Genomic DNA, 14838 nt, shown 5'->3' with positions numbered 1-14838 from the left:
ATAAGAACCTTGTGACCTAATCACTGGTGTTGTCCACTTTTCGCAGGGGGGCCGAGGTGACCCCGCACGGAGCACAGCTGGGGTCTGGACTGGACGGTCTGGTTCTGAGCCGGTGGTCTCACCCACCGCAGCCCGGTGTGAGCAGCGAGGACCAATGAGGATGCGCAGAGCTCTCTCCCATCTGGATGAGCTCCACCAGCTGCCATCGCGCACAGAACGCAGGCCAGTCCAGGGTGGGCGCTCGGGACAGGTTTGAAGCATGGGAAGAGCAAGTGACGGCTTTGCAGGTGACTGGAGGGCGGCCAACATGCCCATTGATACCTGATCTTCCATGACGACTGACCTCCCCCGTTAATGGCGGCCAGCCCGCTGTCAGGGCCTAGAGTGCACATCCTCAAGGATGAGCACCTTCTTAAATTTTGTACCCTGGTCCTGACCCTGCTTTGCAGGTCTGCTTTTTATAAATTCTTCTTACTTTTTTTGGAATGTTTATTTATTTTTGAGAGAGAGAAAGAGAGAGAGACAAAGCACAAGCAGGGGAAGGGCAGAGAGAGAGAGAGAGAGAGACACAGAATCCGAAGCAGGCTCCAGGCTCCAAGCCGTCAGCATAGAGCCCGACGCGGGGCTCGAACCCACGAACCGTGAGATCATGACCTAAGCCAACGTCAGTGCTGAACTGACTGAGCCACCCAGGCACCCCAGAGGTCTGTTTTTTAAATGACCTGTCCAACCAGCCATTTTAATTCCCAGCTCTTCTTTGATGATACTTAACGAATAAGCATACTTGGATTTTAAATTTCTTCACTGACAATCTGCATTCAAGTTTTGACCAAAGTTGATCTTTTTTTTTTTTTTTTTTTTTTTAACATTTGAAACCAACCTAAGTGCAGAATTCACCAACTCTTGGCATTTGTGGAGACAACGTTGAACTGTTTTGTTTGTCTGTTTGGAAAGGCAGACTGCCCCATGCACAGAGACTCACTGGGATGTGTCTAGAGTCTTGGAAGCCTGACTGCCCGACGTTCCACAAATGGACCTTGAGAGCTTGTTTGGAGGTTCTAGGAGGGCAGTGCAGCTATTCATAGACCCTTGACCCAGGAGCAGCCCTCCCCTATCTGGGAAGGTCATCCTCTTAGACTCAGTGTCGCCTTGAGGAGGAAAGCACATGGAGCGGTGAGGGAGGAAGGGGACACCTGCCTAGCCAGCCAGATCAGCCCCATCAACCCTGGCTATCAACAGGGTGACAGATGTCACAGCCAGATAGCCTTCGCATCCTACATTCAACTTTTACAAGGTGTCATTTTTGCATGTCAGACGCTGGGCAAGGCCCTCCAACATACACATCCATCAATCGTAAGCAGGAGCCATATCTTTCCGGTTCACTGCGAGAATCCTAGGGCCTGGCCACTGGATGGTGGTCATCGAGAGAAGGTGACCACCAGTGGACCTGAGAGCTGGACCCCAGCAAGCGGAAGCTCCTCAGACTCACCCCTGTCTTTGGAATGAATACCCACTGGTACGTTCCCATACCAGGAACCACTTCAAGAACACAGCCTTTAGATAGTAATGTGCTGTTGAGAGCATCTGGATGATATGTATGACCATGCCCCATTACGACCTCTGTACAAACTTTTAAGATTCTGGCAGGCGGGTGCAGAGAGCTACTCACCACACAGCACCCAAGACAAGCCTCACTTGTCAGTTCCCTTGCTTATTTCAGACCTACCACCTACCAACCTGGACTGGTCTGCCTCTCTCTCTGGTCTCTCTCTGCGCTCCGTGGACAGGGGCCAGTTTCAAATTTCACCTGAGGAACTCTGGAGGGGATGTTTAAGTAGATGGATGGACAGATGGACAGCTAGACAGCTGGCTGGCCGGCTAGGAGTCCATGTTCGTGGAAACTCTCCGGAAAGTAAACTATAAAGAGCATGAGGAAAGTCGTCTCACTCCCAGCCCCTTCTTTCTAGATGGATCTTCATTCACAGAGGCTGCAGATACTTGAGGACATCCACTTGAGCTGGGAAAACTGAACTTTGCCAGCTTCCAATCTGTCCCTGATAACTTCACGAAGGTGGAAGGATTCTTCGGGAGGAATATTTATGGTCAGTTCAGCTCTGCCAGGACCCAGGGCAGAACTCTAAAGTTATTTTCACCAACTTCTGTCTTTCCTTTCTGACTATTTCTTCCGTATCCTCACCCTGGCACAGACACAGAAGCCCTCGTGCCGCCTGTCCTTCATCCCAGGCCATCTCTCCCAAACATCCATTAACAGGTCTATTACCACAGGCGTCTTGTTACATAATTAAATTCACGCTGAGGTATTAAAGAAACCTAACACTCTGACAGCATTATTAAATAAGGTTATACTAACTCACAGGATTTTCTTAAAGTTTATTTATTTATTTTGAGAGAGAGAGAGAGCGAGCACACACAACCGGGGGAGGGGCAGAGAGAGAATCCCAAGCAGGCTCCACACTGTCAGTGCACAGCCCAATGTGGGGCTTGAACCCACAAACTGTGAGATCATGACCTGAGCTGAAACTAAGAGTCAGACACTTAACCATATGAGCCACCCAGGGGCCCCTAACTCACAGCTTTAACTGGAAAGGAGATGTTTTTCAAATGAAAAAGTCAAGAAGCCTACCCCGTCTGCTATCTATCCTGCTTTCTGCTTTTCCAAGTCTGCTAGGAAACAGGATACCTTTATAGCCCCATAGCATTCCCCTCTACCACACCACAGTCCAGAGCACTGCCAAACTCCACAGAACTCGATAAAACTTACGCACAGCCTGCAATTTGCACCCCACACATATGCACGATGAGGGTGCCTTCTATACACGTGTGGTTACGCACATCCTATAAATACTGTGTCATGTTCAGGTATAGCCATAGCACCAGATCATAATACCCAATACTTGTATATGACCACAACCTTCTCCCCTAAACCTCTAATCCCTCCACTTCCCCCTCACTGGCATCAGGTGGTCAGAGAAATGAGGACTTCTCAATGTCACCCCCTCAACGTTCTCAGTCTCCTTGCCCATCCTTCCTGTGCTCCCTCCCACTATGGAGGAGGAACTCCTCTCCTACTAGAAGCAAATCCACCTTTTCCTTCCAACGCTTTGGGCACGATTCCCTCCCACCTCCTCCAAGACTTTGACCTCCTGGGTGTCTCCCTTTCTCTGGCTCCCTACCACCAACACTTCGACAGGTTTGAGTTCTTCTCATCCTTAAAAATAATTAAACAAACAAACAAAAACGCAACCCCGCAAAATGCTTCCCATGACGGAGTCTACCTTCTTCCCTAGCAGTAGCCTTGGTTCTGTCTTCTCTGCCAAACTTCATCATGTCGGTGTTACATCTGTTCAACGGAATATGGTTCAGCGCTAAAGAGAAATGAGCTGTCAGGCCATGAGGAGACATGGAGGGGCCTTAAACACACATTACTAAGTGAAAGAAGCTAATCTGAAAGAACTACATACTGTGTGCTTTCAACACACAGTTCTAGAATGTTCTGGAATGTTCTAGAAAAGACAAAACTATGGAAAGAGTAAAAAGATCAGGGGTTGCCAGGGTTTTAGGGAGGAGGAAGAGTTGGAACTCAAGAGGATTTTTAGGGTAGTGAAGACACTGGAGACACTCTGTATGTTTACACCTGAAGGCAGCCTCTTCCTTCCCAAACTTGCTCTTCTGTCAGGTCCTCTACCTCATCAGGGAACAGCATCAGAATCCGAATCCTGAAATCCGCAGGTCCTCCCAACCTCTCAGAGCCCTCTCATCCCTGTCAGCCAAACGGTCACCGTGTTCCGTCCATTCCACCTCACAATTCCCTCCACTGCTCCTCCCCCACTGTCACTACCCAGTCCAGGCCACCAGCAAATCTCTCCTGACCCTACAACAACCTAAACTGTTTACCCTCCTTCTGGGCAGGATCCATCGAGAGCTCCCCTCTTAAGATACTCTGAACTCCTAAAGATGAGTTCGAGGTCATCCAGGACCAGCCACTGTCTGTCTCTTGTATCTTGCCGTTTCCTCCATGCATTCTGGGCTCTGTCCAGACTGAATTCCCTTAAGTTCCTGTTGCCAGGTTGCATACCCCAACCTCCTCCCTTTCTGGCCTTTGCACATACTGTTCTCCCTCTCTAGAACACTGTTCCCTTAGGATCCTTGCTCATAGCAAACCTTCAGGCCAAACCCTTCCCAACCTTCAGCTCTCTGACCCAATGTCAGTTCTGGAAAGCCTGCCCAGACCCACCTCCCTGCAAATGAAGTCGGACGCACCTGTCCATGGCATCATGTGCTACCCACCAAAGCAATCGTGCCTTTAGCATCACTGTTCATTCCATTTGATGTCTTCCCTGCTAGACCAAGCTCCTCGAGGGCAGGCTTCTGCATCCTGCCAAGCACAGGGACCGGGAGCCTAGAGGCTTGGCACAGGGCTCGGAGCTTGGTGAGTATGGAGATAATATGTGTAAAGCTTGACCTAATATTTACCCTGTGAAAACATAACCCCATTCCACTGAGGCAGGAATCACAGCAGTCACAGAAGCCAAGTACAGGACAGAAAAGGGACCCATCCAGTGCTTTTTTATTTCAAGCAGCATTCGTTCTTTGCAAGCTCCTGGTTTTCCAAAGCTGCAGACTTGCTTTGGGAACCAAAGGGGAACTTACTTTGAACTTACATTTTAATTACTTTCTTTGGAAAACCAAAGGGAAACTTACTTTGAACTTGTATTTTAATTACAGCCTTTGGAAAACAAAGAGGAACTTAACTTTTTACTTACATTTTAACTCACCGAAGAGGGGAAAGTGGCGACAGTTGGTGAGATGCACGGCACCCCCAACATTAACCCCAACATTAACTGTTTCCTGAGGCAAATCCTACAATCCTAACGTCCTCTCAAGTGATTCTTGGGAAAACTCCTCAATTTACTTTCCTCTCTAAAGATTTGCTATCCCTGCCTTGATCATTCATGGTATGACCCACTTTCCAGCCACCTAATATTCTTACCAAAATGCAAAAAAATAATCACAGGGATCAACGATGCAAATGACTATAAAGGAAATGTAAGGCCTGCTTGAATAAGCAGAATCCCAAATGCACATAATGAACCACCTACACGTTCTGACCATGACCGAGCCAAGGAACTTGGAGCTATTATAATGTGGCTCACATTCTGAAGGAAAAGTCCTAGCACTATCTGCCCACACACAAGCTGTGCCAGAAAACAATTCTTTTTTTTTTTTAATTTTTTTTTTAACGTTTTATTTATTTTTGAGACAGAGAGAGACAGAGCATGAACGGGGGAGGGGCAGAGAGAGAGGGAGACACAGAATTGGAAGCAGGCTCCAGGCTCTGAGCCATCAGCCCAGAGCCCGACGCGGGGCTCGAACTCACGGACCGTGAGATCGTGACCTGAGCCAAAGTCAGACGCTTAACCGACTGAGCCACCCAGGCGCCCCAGAAAACAATTCTTAAATCATTTAAAACCCAAAACTTTAGAGGCAATGTACACATAAGTGACACATTCAGAACAAGCAACATGATTTGGCACTGTGGCTCACTTGTATGTTCAATGCAACGTTAATTACACCTTAGTTCCTATTATGTGTTTTTCTTATAACAGATGTATAAAACTACAGCAACAGAACTTTTTTTATAATTCAATTTGTCATCTCTATGTTTCTGGTCCCCAGTCGGAGCATCCGTGGAGGTCCAAAAACACTTCTGCCCCCATTTGATTCCTTCATCAGTTTAAGAACCAGAATTAAGTGTGTATGGAAAGTGAATAGGGTGTTATCTTTTTTATCAAGGATTGTTACCAGATTTATATGGAAGTTGACTAAAATCATCATTTACACGGAAAGTAAATAGTATTACAACACGAGGTGAAATCTTCTTCTCTAAATCGCACTTGCTCAAATGAACTACCATATGGACACCATGATCTAGGCAGGATTCAGTCCAAAGTCTGCACCCAGACATTTCACATCCATAGAATTCTCGACCGCTTCTAAATGGAACAAAAATCCTTCTCAACTTCTAAGTTTGATATCTATGCCTGTATGTTTAAGTCTCAGGACCAAATGGGACACTTCCTGCACATCACTCTCTCCAGCGCACGCTCTCCTCTGCCCTCTTGCCCGTACTCAGCTCTGTTCCCGAAGAATAAGCTAGTGGCACAGTGATACACCTTATTCTCTGTATCCCATTCTGGCCAGGCCTTGACCTATGTCCTCACCATGTGCCCACCTGCTCACATATTCTCAGCCCACACCCACTTCACTTCCTGGGATGTAAATCACAAGAGTCTGACACCTTGAACTCCTTTGATCTGCTGTCTCCGGGAACCAGCCTTTTAGACTAATGGTCCTGTCCCTCTATCCACACCAGACAGGACTAACTCTACCTGCCTGGGAAAAGCGTGCTTTCCTCTCTATTCCCTGGTTTGGGGCCTACATCGGTTATATCGGTAACACAGGGTGGGTGACTGGAATACAGGTTTAATTTGAGGCAAACTGTCCTCCGGACCTGCCCTCTCTATATTTTTATAAGTCAAATGTCTACTCTCAAGCAAGTTATCCAAACTGCCTTTCTTGCAAGATAACATGTGGATAATATCAAACGCTTTATTCCCATCTACCCTATCCACTTTTTACCAAGTTTTCACTTGCCCTTCCTGAAGGCTGGACGTTATGACCTTCACTTAAGAACATAATGCAACGCAAGTGACCAAGATGAGCACAGAACATGTAGATAATCCGTGTTCCCCTGTTAGGGTGCTGTGTTTACAGACGTTCCCCCCACCCCCCCTCACCCCCCAGGTGCAGCTCCTTTACCACCATTCCCCCCCTGAGCTTCTCTATAGGATTTCCAGCTGAACTCCTCCCTTTCCTGGGTAAATCCAAGCAAGTTTGAGGATCACCTGTGCTGTCTACTTCTCCCTTTCAAGGCAAAGACCCTCAACTTGGAAGGCTTCAGGAACCTAAACGGAACAGACTCGGCTGGAGGGAGAGCTCCTGTGTGAAAATAAGACTTCCTGTTCATTATTCAAGGCCCAAACCTGTATTTGAGCCTTCCTCACAGGGCAGTTTCCATAACCTCCCAGTTCCTTCCCCACCCCTCTCCCCGGCCCAGAATTCCTCACTGGCCACTGAAAAATCTCACTTCCTTGGACTGTGCTCTCCCCTCCCAACCGCGAGTCCACTCAACACTTTCTAGAACTCACAGTGGTTCCTACTTTGTGGCATCTGGATTAACAGTAAACCAAATCGGTGACCCAGCACAGACCCCCGGCAGCACACCCTCCGCGGCCCCATTATCTTCAGTGTCTTTAGCACAGATGACCTCCCTGTACTCCAGGTGAGGGAACTCATCCCAAGTGGCCACACATTTGTTTTACCCGCACCCCCCCCCCCCCGGTCCGTGTCAGTGGTTCACTTTACAAACGTGCAGCACTGCTTAGATTTGACTTTATGGAATTGGGAATCACAGGGCTGGACTTCCCACCCTTTAAAGAGTTCGTCAATTTCCCTCTGGAAATTTCTCAAAAAGATAAGGAAAAGGATGAGAAAAAAAAAGATCGACACCAAGGTAGGTATTAGCCACTGTTCCGGTACCTGCCAGACTTAAACACTACCACAGAGGGTATCTGGAATTGCCCTTCGCTCCTGGAGAAGCGCCGCTCATTCCGGTTCCTGGCAGGTGAGCCCCAGACACTAAGCGGAGACTTGGTCCTCGTTTAGAACTGACACCTGGGTGCGGGATCTTGCCTTACCAACCGCTGGTGACACCGGGAAGGAAGGACCCAAGAGCGAATACGGAAAGAACAGACGAGAGCATCCCAACTACCCAAAGCATCCTTGGCCTCCCCGTCGTCACCTGGCATGCGCTGCCGCCGCTGGGCCGTGTCCCCTCCCGCCGCGCGCCCCGCGCGGTCCGGGCGGCGCCTCCTTACCTTGCGGGAGTACGGGGGCTTGCTCAGGTGGATGCCGTCGCGGACGAGCTTATCCCTGATCATGATCTTCAGCTTCAGCTTGGGGTAGCTCACCAGCTCCCTGCTGCGGGGGGCGGTCGTCTGGCTGCGGGGGTCCCCGCGAGTGCCCGAGGCCGGGCCGCCACACGGCTCCCCCCGGCGGCCGGTGGGGACGGTCACCGCGGGCGGCACGGGCGGCGGCTGCGGCTCCAGCGTGAAGTAGAGGCCGGCGGCGGCGGCATCCTGCTCCCGCAGCCGGCGCACGGCCTCCAGGATGCGGCGGCGGTGCGCGGGCGCCAGCACCCCGATGGCGTCCAGGTCCGGGTCCCCGATCTGTTTGCACACCTCCAGGTCATCGTAGCCGTTATCCACGAAGGACTCCGCGTACTGCGGGAGCTGCAGCGCTTTCAGCCACTCGTAAACTATGTTGGTGCACATGGTGGGACTGGAACCCCGCCGGCAAGCACCGTCCCAGCGCCCGAGCGGCACGGGCGGCACCAGTTCTTGGAACTTTTAATCCTCTCCACCAAGGGGAAAGAGAAACCGCCGCGAAGTTCTCCGTGTAAAGGAAAGGAGAGGGCCGGAGCCAGAAAGCCAGCAGAAGAATCACGAAGAGGGAGAAGCGTAAAAGCGGCAAAGTGAATTCCCCAAGCAGCCTGGAGCTCGCAGGCACTGGCGGCTGTGCGAGCCTCTCCGCTCGGCTCCGCGCCGCCCCTGGATGCGCCGCCGCCGCGGGGAGGGGCGCGCGGCGGGCGCGGGAGGGGGCGGAGGCGGGCGGGGCCGGCACAGCCCTCGGACTCGCGCCGGGTCAGCGGCGCGCGGTGCCGCCCCGGAGTTTGCTCCGCCGGGACCGGCCGGGAGCCGCGCGCCGCATCTCGCCTTCCGGCGGCCGGTGGCGGCGTCTGAACGCGCGCCCCACGCTGGGGAGGCGGCTCCTCCGCGCAGCCCCGCGGCCGCCCTGGAGCGCCTCGTCTTCGCGAGTGCGGGTCACCGCCGTCCTCCCGGCGCGCAGGGGGCGGCTTCTAGGCTGCCCGGCTCCCGTGGCTGCCTGGGATCGCTCTGTGCATTTCTTTTTAATCCGATTTCTCTAGCTCGTGGAAATCTCACTTGGTCGCGAGCCGCCCCGACTTCGGCCGGCGCGCCCGCGGGCAGCCCAAGGGCACGTCCGGCTGCCTGACCCGGCCGGGCGAGGCCGCGAGGCCAAGTTGCCCTCCTCCTTGCCCAATCCGAGTTAGCTCCCCTTCCTCGGAGCCGGCGCGCAGGCCGGAGCCAGGCGGTCTGGCTTCTTCCGTGGACGCCCGCCCAGAGCCCCGAGCCGCGGCGCTTTAGCCCGGCGGGTGGGCGCGACGAGGGGACCGCCCGAGTCCAGCCGGCGCTGCGTGCCGCCCCTCCTCGCTGCGGCGGGGCGCGCGGGGCGGCGGAAAAAGCTGGCGCTCCTGCCTGGCTCTCCCCTCCGAAGCCCCCGAGTCTGCGAAAGTTTGGGATGGGTCGGACCTTTCCCCTGGGCCGGCGCGTTCCACCCGCCCCCCCCCCCTACTTTCTGCCAGGTTCTTTCATCCTCGTCTCCAGTGTGCTTTCAGTCCGGTCCGCCCACCATGCATTCCGCCCGAATCTCCTGGGTGGCTCTGTCCCCAGGGACGCTTCCGGCGACCTGTCCTGGAGCCCAGGGAGCAGAGCTCACACCTCCCGCCCGGGATCGCGAAGACACGGATACACCGCCACCCAGCCGGCTTTAGAGGAGACGCTGGGACACCTTGGCGCGCCGCACTTTCTCTCCAGGGAAGAGAATCAGCCGAGTTTCCCCCTTTTTCCCAAATGCCTGGGCAAACGCCTGGAGGTGGGGACCCGAGCGGCAGGTGGAACAGAGCGAGTGCCTCGACTACATTTCCTGAATTATCTGACCTCTTCTTGGGGCTAAGAGAATTTTGGTCGAGGTACTCGATGGGGCAGGTCTCCTCTCTTTTCGCAGAAGGGCGATTCAACTTCGCGCCTGAGATATTTGAGGACCGAAACTGGGCGCTGTTCCCGGAGGAGTCCCGGTGGGGAGTGCCATCCGCTAACCTGGACCTTGGAGACAGACTACTGATGATTTCAGAGTCGTTTCCAGAATTGCGCATTTGGCTTTGGGGGGTGGGGGAGGGGAGAGTCCTCTTTCCCTAAATCAGAAAAGCTTAACCCCTTAAGGGACACAGACCCCTTAAAGAAGCAAACGGCAGCTTTGACCCTTTTGCCCGGAAAAGCACCCCACCCAGGCGCACCCAAAATGTTCCCTACAGTTCGGGGGGGGGGGGTGGGGTTCCGGGGCTAGGGTGTCCGGGTTTCTGAGCTCAGGCACTAGCGAGCGGATCCCAAGTTATGAAGAGCCGCCAGGAAGAACCTGCCAGGAAGGGACCTGTTGCAGGGTGGGAGGAGAACGAGCTCGAAGAACTGTCGGGCTACCTGTAGCCCCTCGCTCCTGCTGTCATCAAGGCCACTCCTTCCGTTGCCCGAGCTGGGGCGGGGCGTTTCTCCCGGACGCTGGGATCCAGTCCTCGCGGCCCCGTGCTGCTGTCGCCTCTCCCGCGCCAAAGCAGACTCACAGTGCCCCCTTGCGGTCGCGCAGGCGAATTTTAAGGCGTTGTCCAAACACGCTTTATTCAGTGTAAGAGAGTGAGCCGAATCGATCTTTGTATTAGTTCCCTGCCCCACCTTTTAAATGAAGAATTTTTACATCACGTTTACCATTGTACCCCAAACGCTCTTTCCTAAGGACCTTTGATCTTTAGGAGGAAAACATTCCAGCAGTTTGAATTTTGCTGCTAAAGACATAAGTTTACAGAAGATACTTACTTGGAATTCACTATATGTCAGGAATCTATACATGTATCTCCACGTATCTAAGTAGTATTACATTCAGCATCTTACAGAAGAAGAAATTGAGGAAGCAGAACACTAATTTGACCCTCCCCAAGATGTCGCCGTTCAAGACGGAGAAAGAGCTAGAACCCTGGAGGAATAAATTCAGGCTTGCCTGCCAGCTGCTATGCATTCCAGTCTCCAATGTATGCTGGAGGAAAACTTGGGCTGGTTGTAAGATAGGAGTCCACACCACCCCCCTTTCTTTTGGACTAGAAAACTTAAACCTCTGGGGTTCTATCATTAGGGCTTTCTTTCCCAAGTCGTGCGAAAAGTCCAGCAGCTTCTGACTAGTTCTTTGCTTACTTGTATACAGCCTTTTCCCCTCCGGGAGCTTAAAGACATTCACCTTATCTCATTAATCCTCTGTGAAGGCAGCAAGTATTTTTATTTCCATTTTATAATTAGCGAAACTGGTTTGGGGGAAGATAAATGACTGGCCCAAGGTCATATAGTAAATCAGGAGGGAGACAAGAATAAACCTGCCTTGTCAAACTGTCACCCCAACAGGCAGCAGTGATTCTCCTTTATTTATGTGCAAAGTCACCATCCAATTAGGAAATAAAGTATCCTGGTGCTCCCTTTGGAAGGGAAGCCTTTTATAAATTAATCAGTTGTTAATCAGTCATAAATAAAACTTACTGTTACCTCTAGAGAAAACCTGCTGTCTGGAGACTACTGAACTACAGGGGCGCTTTTTCTAGATATCCTTCTCCTTCTCTGGTCTCCTCCACTGGCTTACCTCTTTTATGTGTGAACCCTCAAGGCTTCTATCTTTCTACTGCTTGCCTTAGCATACAAGCCTAAAGAGATTTAGTTCTAGAGGCCACTACATGTAATTTCAAAGGCAGAGGGTTTATAGCCTAAATGGGTCTCTACCCATGGCTACCGTCCAAAGCAAAACTGGAAAGAATGACTGGTTAATATTAAGATTTAGAACTAGGGTTTGGGAGGTAGGAGGCCATTTGAGATTGTCTGAAACATCCGCGTTTGCATGGAGGAAGTCAAGGCTCAGGAAGGACAATGGACTTACCTGAGATCACACAGCTAGCTCAGGATAGGATCAGAGCAGCAACCATCTTGGTTTCCTCGAAAGCTCATCACAATTGCCACATGACCTCATTTTTCTGTAAGTGCCTGGCTCCTGTCGCAATCATTCATTTACTCATCAAATGTGTATTAAGTAGACATCCCAGTGCCAGTCACTGAACTAAAAAGAGAAGAGTTTTCTTCATTAAATGGAACTGGAGAGCTCTCAGAATTTTTAACACGTATAGAATAAATGGAAAGTTTCTTTTAATATATATTAGTTCATTAATTAGGAAGATTACAAAAGTTCTATTTTCTAAAAGCTTGAATTGATAATCCAAATTCTATGAATCTTAACATTAGCCAAAATCTGAAATTAAACTGTAGTTCACATCCACACAAAAATGTACTTAAAAAAAAAACAAACAAACAAGTGGCTATTATGTTCCTAGGCATAGCCTTAGAAGAGCAAATTAATTTACTCAACATACATTGTCAAGTGCCTATAATTTTACAAGTACTTCTGAGTGGTATTGCTTTATTAGAGTTTTTTTTTTACATGAAAATTTTCAGAACACTTATCATGCTGTTTATTATTTAATATGTTTGGGGCCAGATATTTTTTTTTTCAGAAAGAACTTCTTACCTAATGAAAATCAATGGAAAAATAGGTTGTGAAAAAAGTTTCTTTATAGGCACCACTTTAGAATTGTTTTGCACTAGTGATAACTCTGGCAAAATGCCTATTGATACTCTCAGTGTAATAAATTAATGATAATCATATTCAGGTTTTAAATTCTAAATATCAGGAAACAGCTTTTCCACTTTGCTCAGACTCTGTAACTTGATTTAAGGATATAGAGTGAAAAATCATTTATTATGAAATTTTCTTGGTGCCACATAGGTTTCACAGCATTTTATCCCAAAGATAAATGTTCTCGCACAGGGTGCGTAAAAATTAAATTCCATTAACATCTGTTAAACGTCAGTCCCCAGGGTGTCTAGCCTTGTAAAAGTCAAGTATATATAATATTAATCTTAAAATGCAGAATATGTTTTGCCTCTCCTTAACCATGAGCTAAAAAGCATCTAGAAGGAACATATGCCATAGGGAGAAATGAGAACAATACACTTGAGTGATGTAACGGGCAATCTGTTCTCTGGTGGCTGGGGGTGAGGCAACTACATTAGGGGAAGCCTGGGTGGAGGCGTCTGGTAAGATGTCTGATCTGTATACATTATACTCGTGTGACAACACATATATGCAAGAAGGAGAGACAAGAAACAGTAGGGAGCCACAGCAGGATACCATTAGATTATTCATTTCTATTATAACATGCCTTTCTTTCTTTAGGGAGGGAACAAAAGGTGAAAAGAAAAATGTGCAAGAAGTCAAAGACCTGGAGGTCACTAACAGAAAGATAGCCCAGCGAGAAGAGGATAGTGATAGACAATAAAATGAGATCCAATTTTTTTTACATTCGTATCCTCTCATCTCTGGTAATCCCCAAACATTCTATTATTTTTTTTTTTTTTTTTTTTTTTTTTTATTTTTGGGACAGAGAGAGACAGAGCATGAGCGGGGGAGGGGCAGAGAGAGAGGGAGACACAGAATCGGAAACAGGCTCCAGGCTCCGAGCCATCAGCCCAGAGCCCGACGCGGGGCTCGAACTCACGGACCGCGAGATCGTGACCTGGCTGAAGTCGGACGCTTAACCGACTGCGCCACCCAGGCGCCCCAACATTCTATTATTTTTAAATGCACCCACAAAGAGGGCGAAAGTATTAGTCCAGTGTTTTCTAAGGTAAAATGATAGGTGGAGTATTTCGTTAAATAACCATAAGCAGCTCTTAGAACTTCCTTTTTTTTTTTTTTTTTTCCAGTCTAAGTCAGCAAAAATGAACCTAAAAGTTAGGTTGTATAATCTCCTACGAATGAAACGATATTGAGAAAAGCTATTTCGGGACTCCTGGATGGCTCGGTCAGTTAAGCAATGGACTCTTGATTTCAGCTCAGGTCACGAACTCACGGTTCAAGAGTCTGAACCCTAAGTCGGGCTCTGCACTGACAGTTCGAAGCCTAGAGCCTGCTTTGGAGTCTCTGTCTCCCTTTCTCTCTGCCCACTCCCCTCCTCCACAAGCACAGGCGTGCACGTGCGCATGCTCTCTCTCTTCCTTTCTCTCAAAAAACAAATAAACTTTTTTTTTTCAAAGCTATTTCAGAAAAGTGAAAGTTATTTATGTAACCACAACATTGCAATCACTCAATTGATAACCAGGTGTCCAAATCAAATAAATATTAGCTGTTCCCATCTAACAGTGACTTCCATTCCGGAGTTAGGACAAAGAATTTGATGGAGGCTACTTCTTGAGATCTCCCTGGCTCCAGATGACTGGGAGGTTGTAGGTTGTCTTTTTTGAAGCAAAGTCATTTCATAGGTTTGTTTTAAAATCTATTCCTTCTTATTTGACTTAAATTTGCTATTGGGGGGTGCCTAGCTGGCTCAGTTGGTAGACCATGCAACTCTTGATCGTGGGGTTGTGAGTTCAAGCCCCACATTGGGTGTAGAGATTACTTAAAAATAAAGTTTTTTAGCGACACCTGGATGGCTCAGTGGGTTGCACACCTGACTCGATTTTGGCTCAGGTCCTGATCCCAGGGTCGTGGGATTGAGCCCCATGTTAGGCTTTATACTGAGTGGAGCCTGCTTAATATTCTCTCCCTCTCTCTCTCTCTCTTTCTCTCTCTCAAATTAAAAAAATAAAATAAAATCTTCTAAGAAAATTTTTGCTATTGGAATATATAGGCTAAAACTCTTGAATCCTTGACTTGTAAGAAACTGGCACATAATTAGAACTTCTGTGGAAGCCTGAGGTCTTTCCAGCTTTGGAGACAGGTAGTGTGCATTGCAGTTTCAAAACGCTAACCTTTGGGGTC

General features: G+C 49.2%; 1 protein-coding gene across 3 annotated transcripts in view; it reads right to left on the bottom strand.

Moving 5' to 3' along the window:
- SAMD5 (sterile alpha motif domain containing 5) overlaps positions 1-8743 on the bottom strand; it is a 52222-nt gene extending 43479 nt beyond the window's left edge. Inside the window, exon 1 of one of the 3 annotated variants that reach the window (XM_058735576.1) lies at positions 7959-8743. In XM_058735576.1, coding sequence (XP_058591559.1) covers positions 7959-8414 — 456 coding nt within the window. In that variant the 5' untranslated portion in view covers positions 8415-8743. The remainder of the gene's footprint in view (positions 1-7958) is intronic. The other 2 variants (XM_058735575.1, XM_058735577.1) reach the window with 2 other exon arrangements.
- Between the last annotated feature and the right edge of the window lie 6095 nt (positions 8744-14838).

The sequence above is a fragment of the Neofelis nebulosa genome, chromosome 6 (assembly GCF_028018385.1).
Source record: "Neofelis nebulosa isolate mNeoNeb1 chromosome 6, mNeoNeb1.pri, whole genome shotgun sequence".
In the NCBI taxonomy this organism is placed as follows: Eukaryota; Metazoa; Chordata; class Mammalia; order Carnivora; family Felidae; genus Neofelis; species Neofelis nebulosa.
Note: the sequence above shows the minus strand (reverse complement) of the source record. Positions and strands in the feature narration are given on the sequence as shown.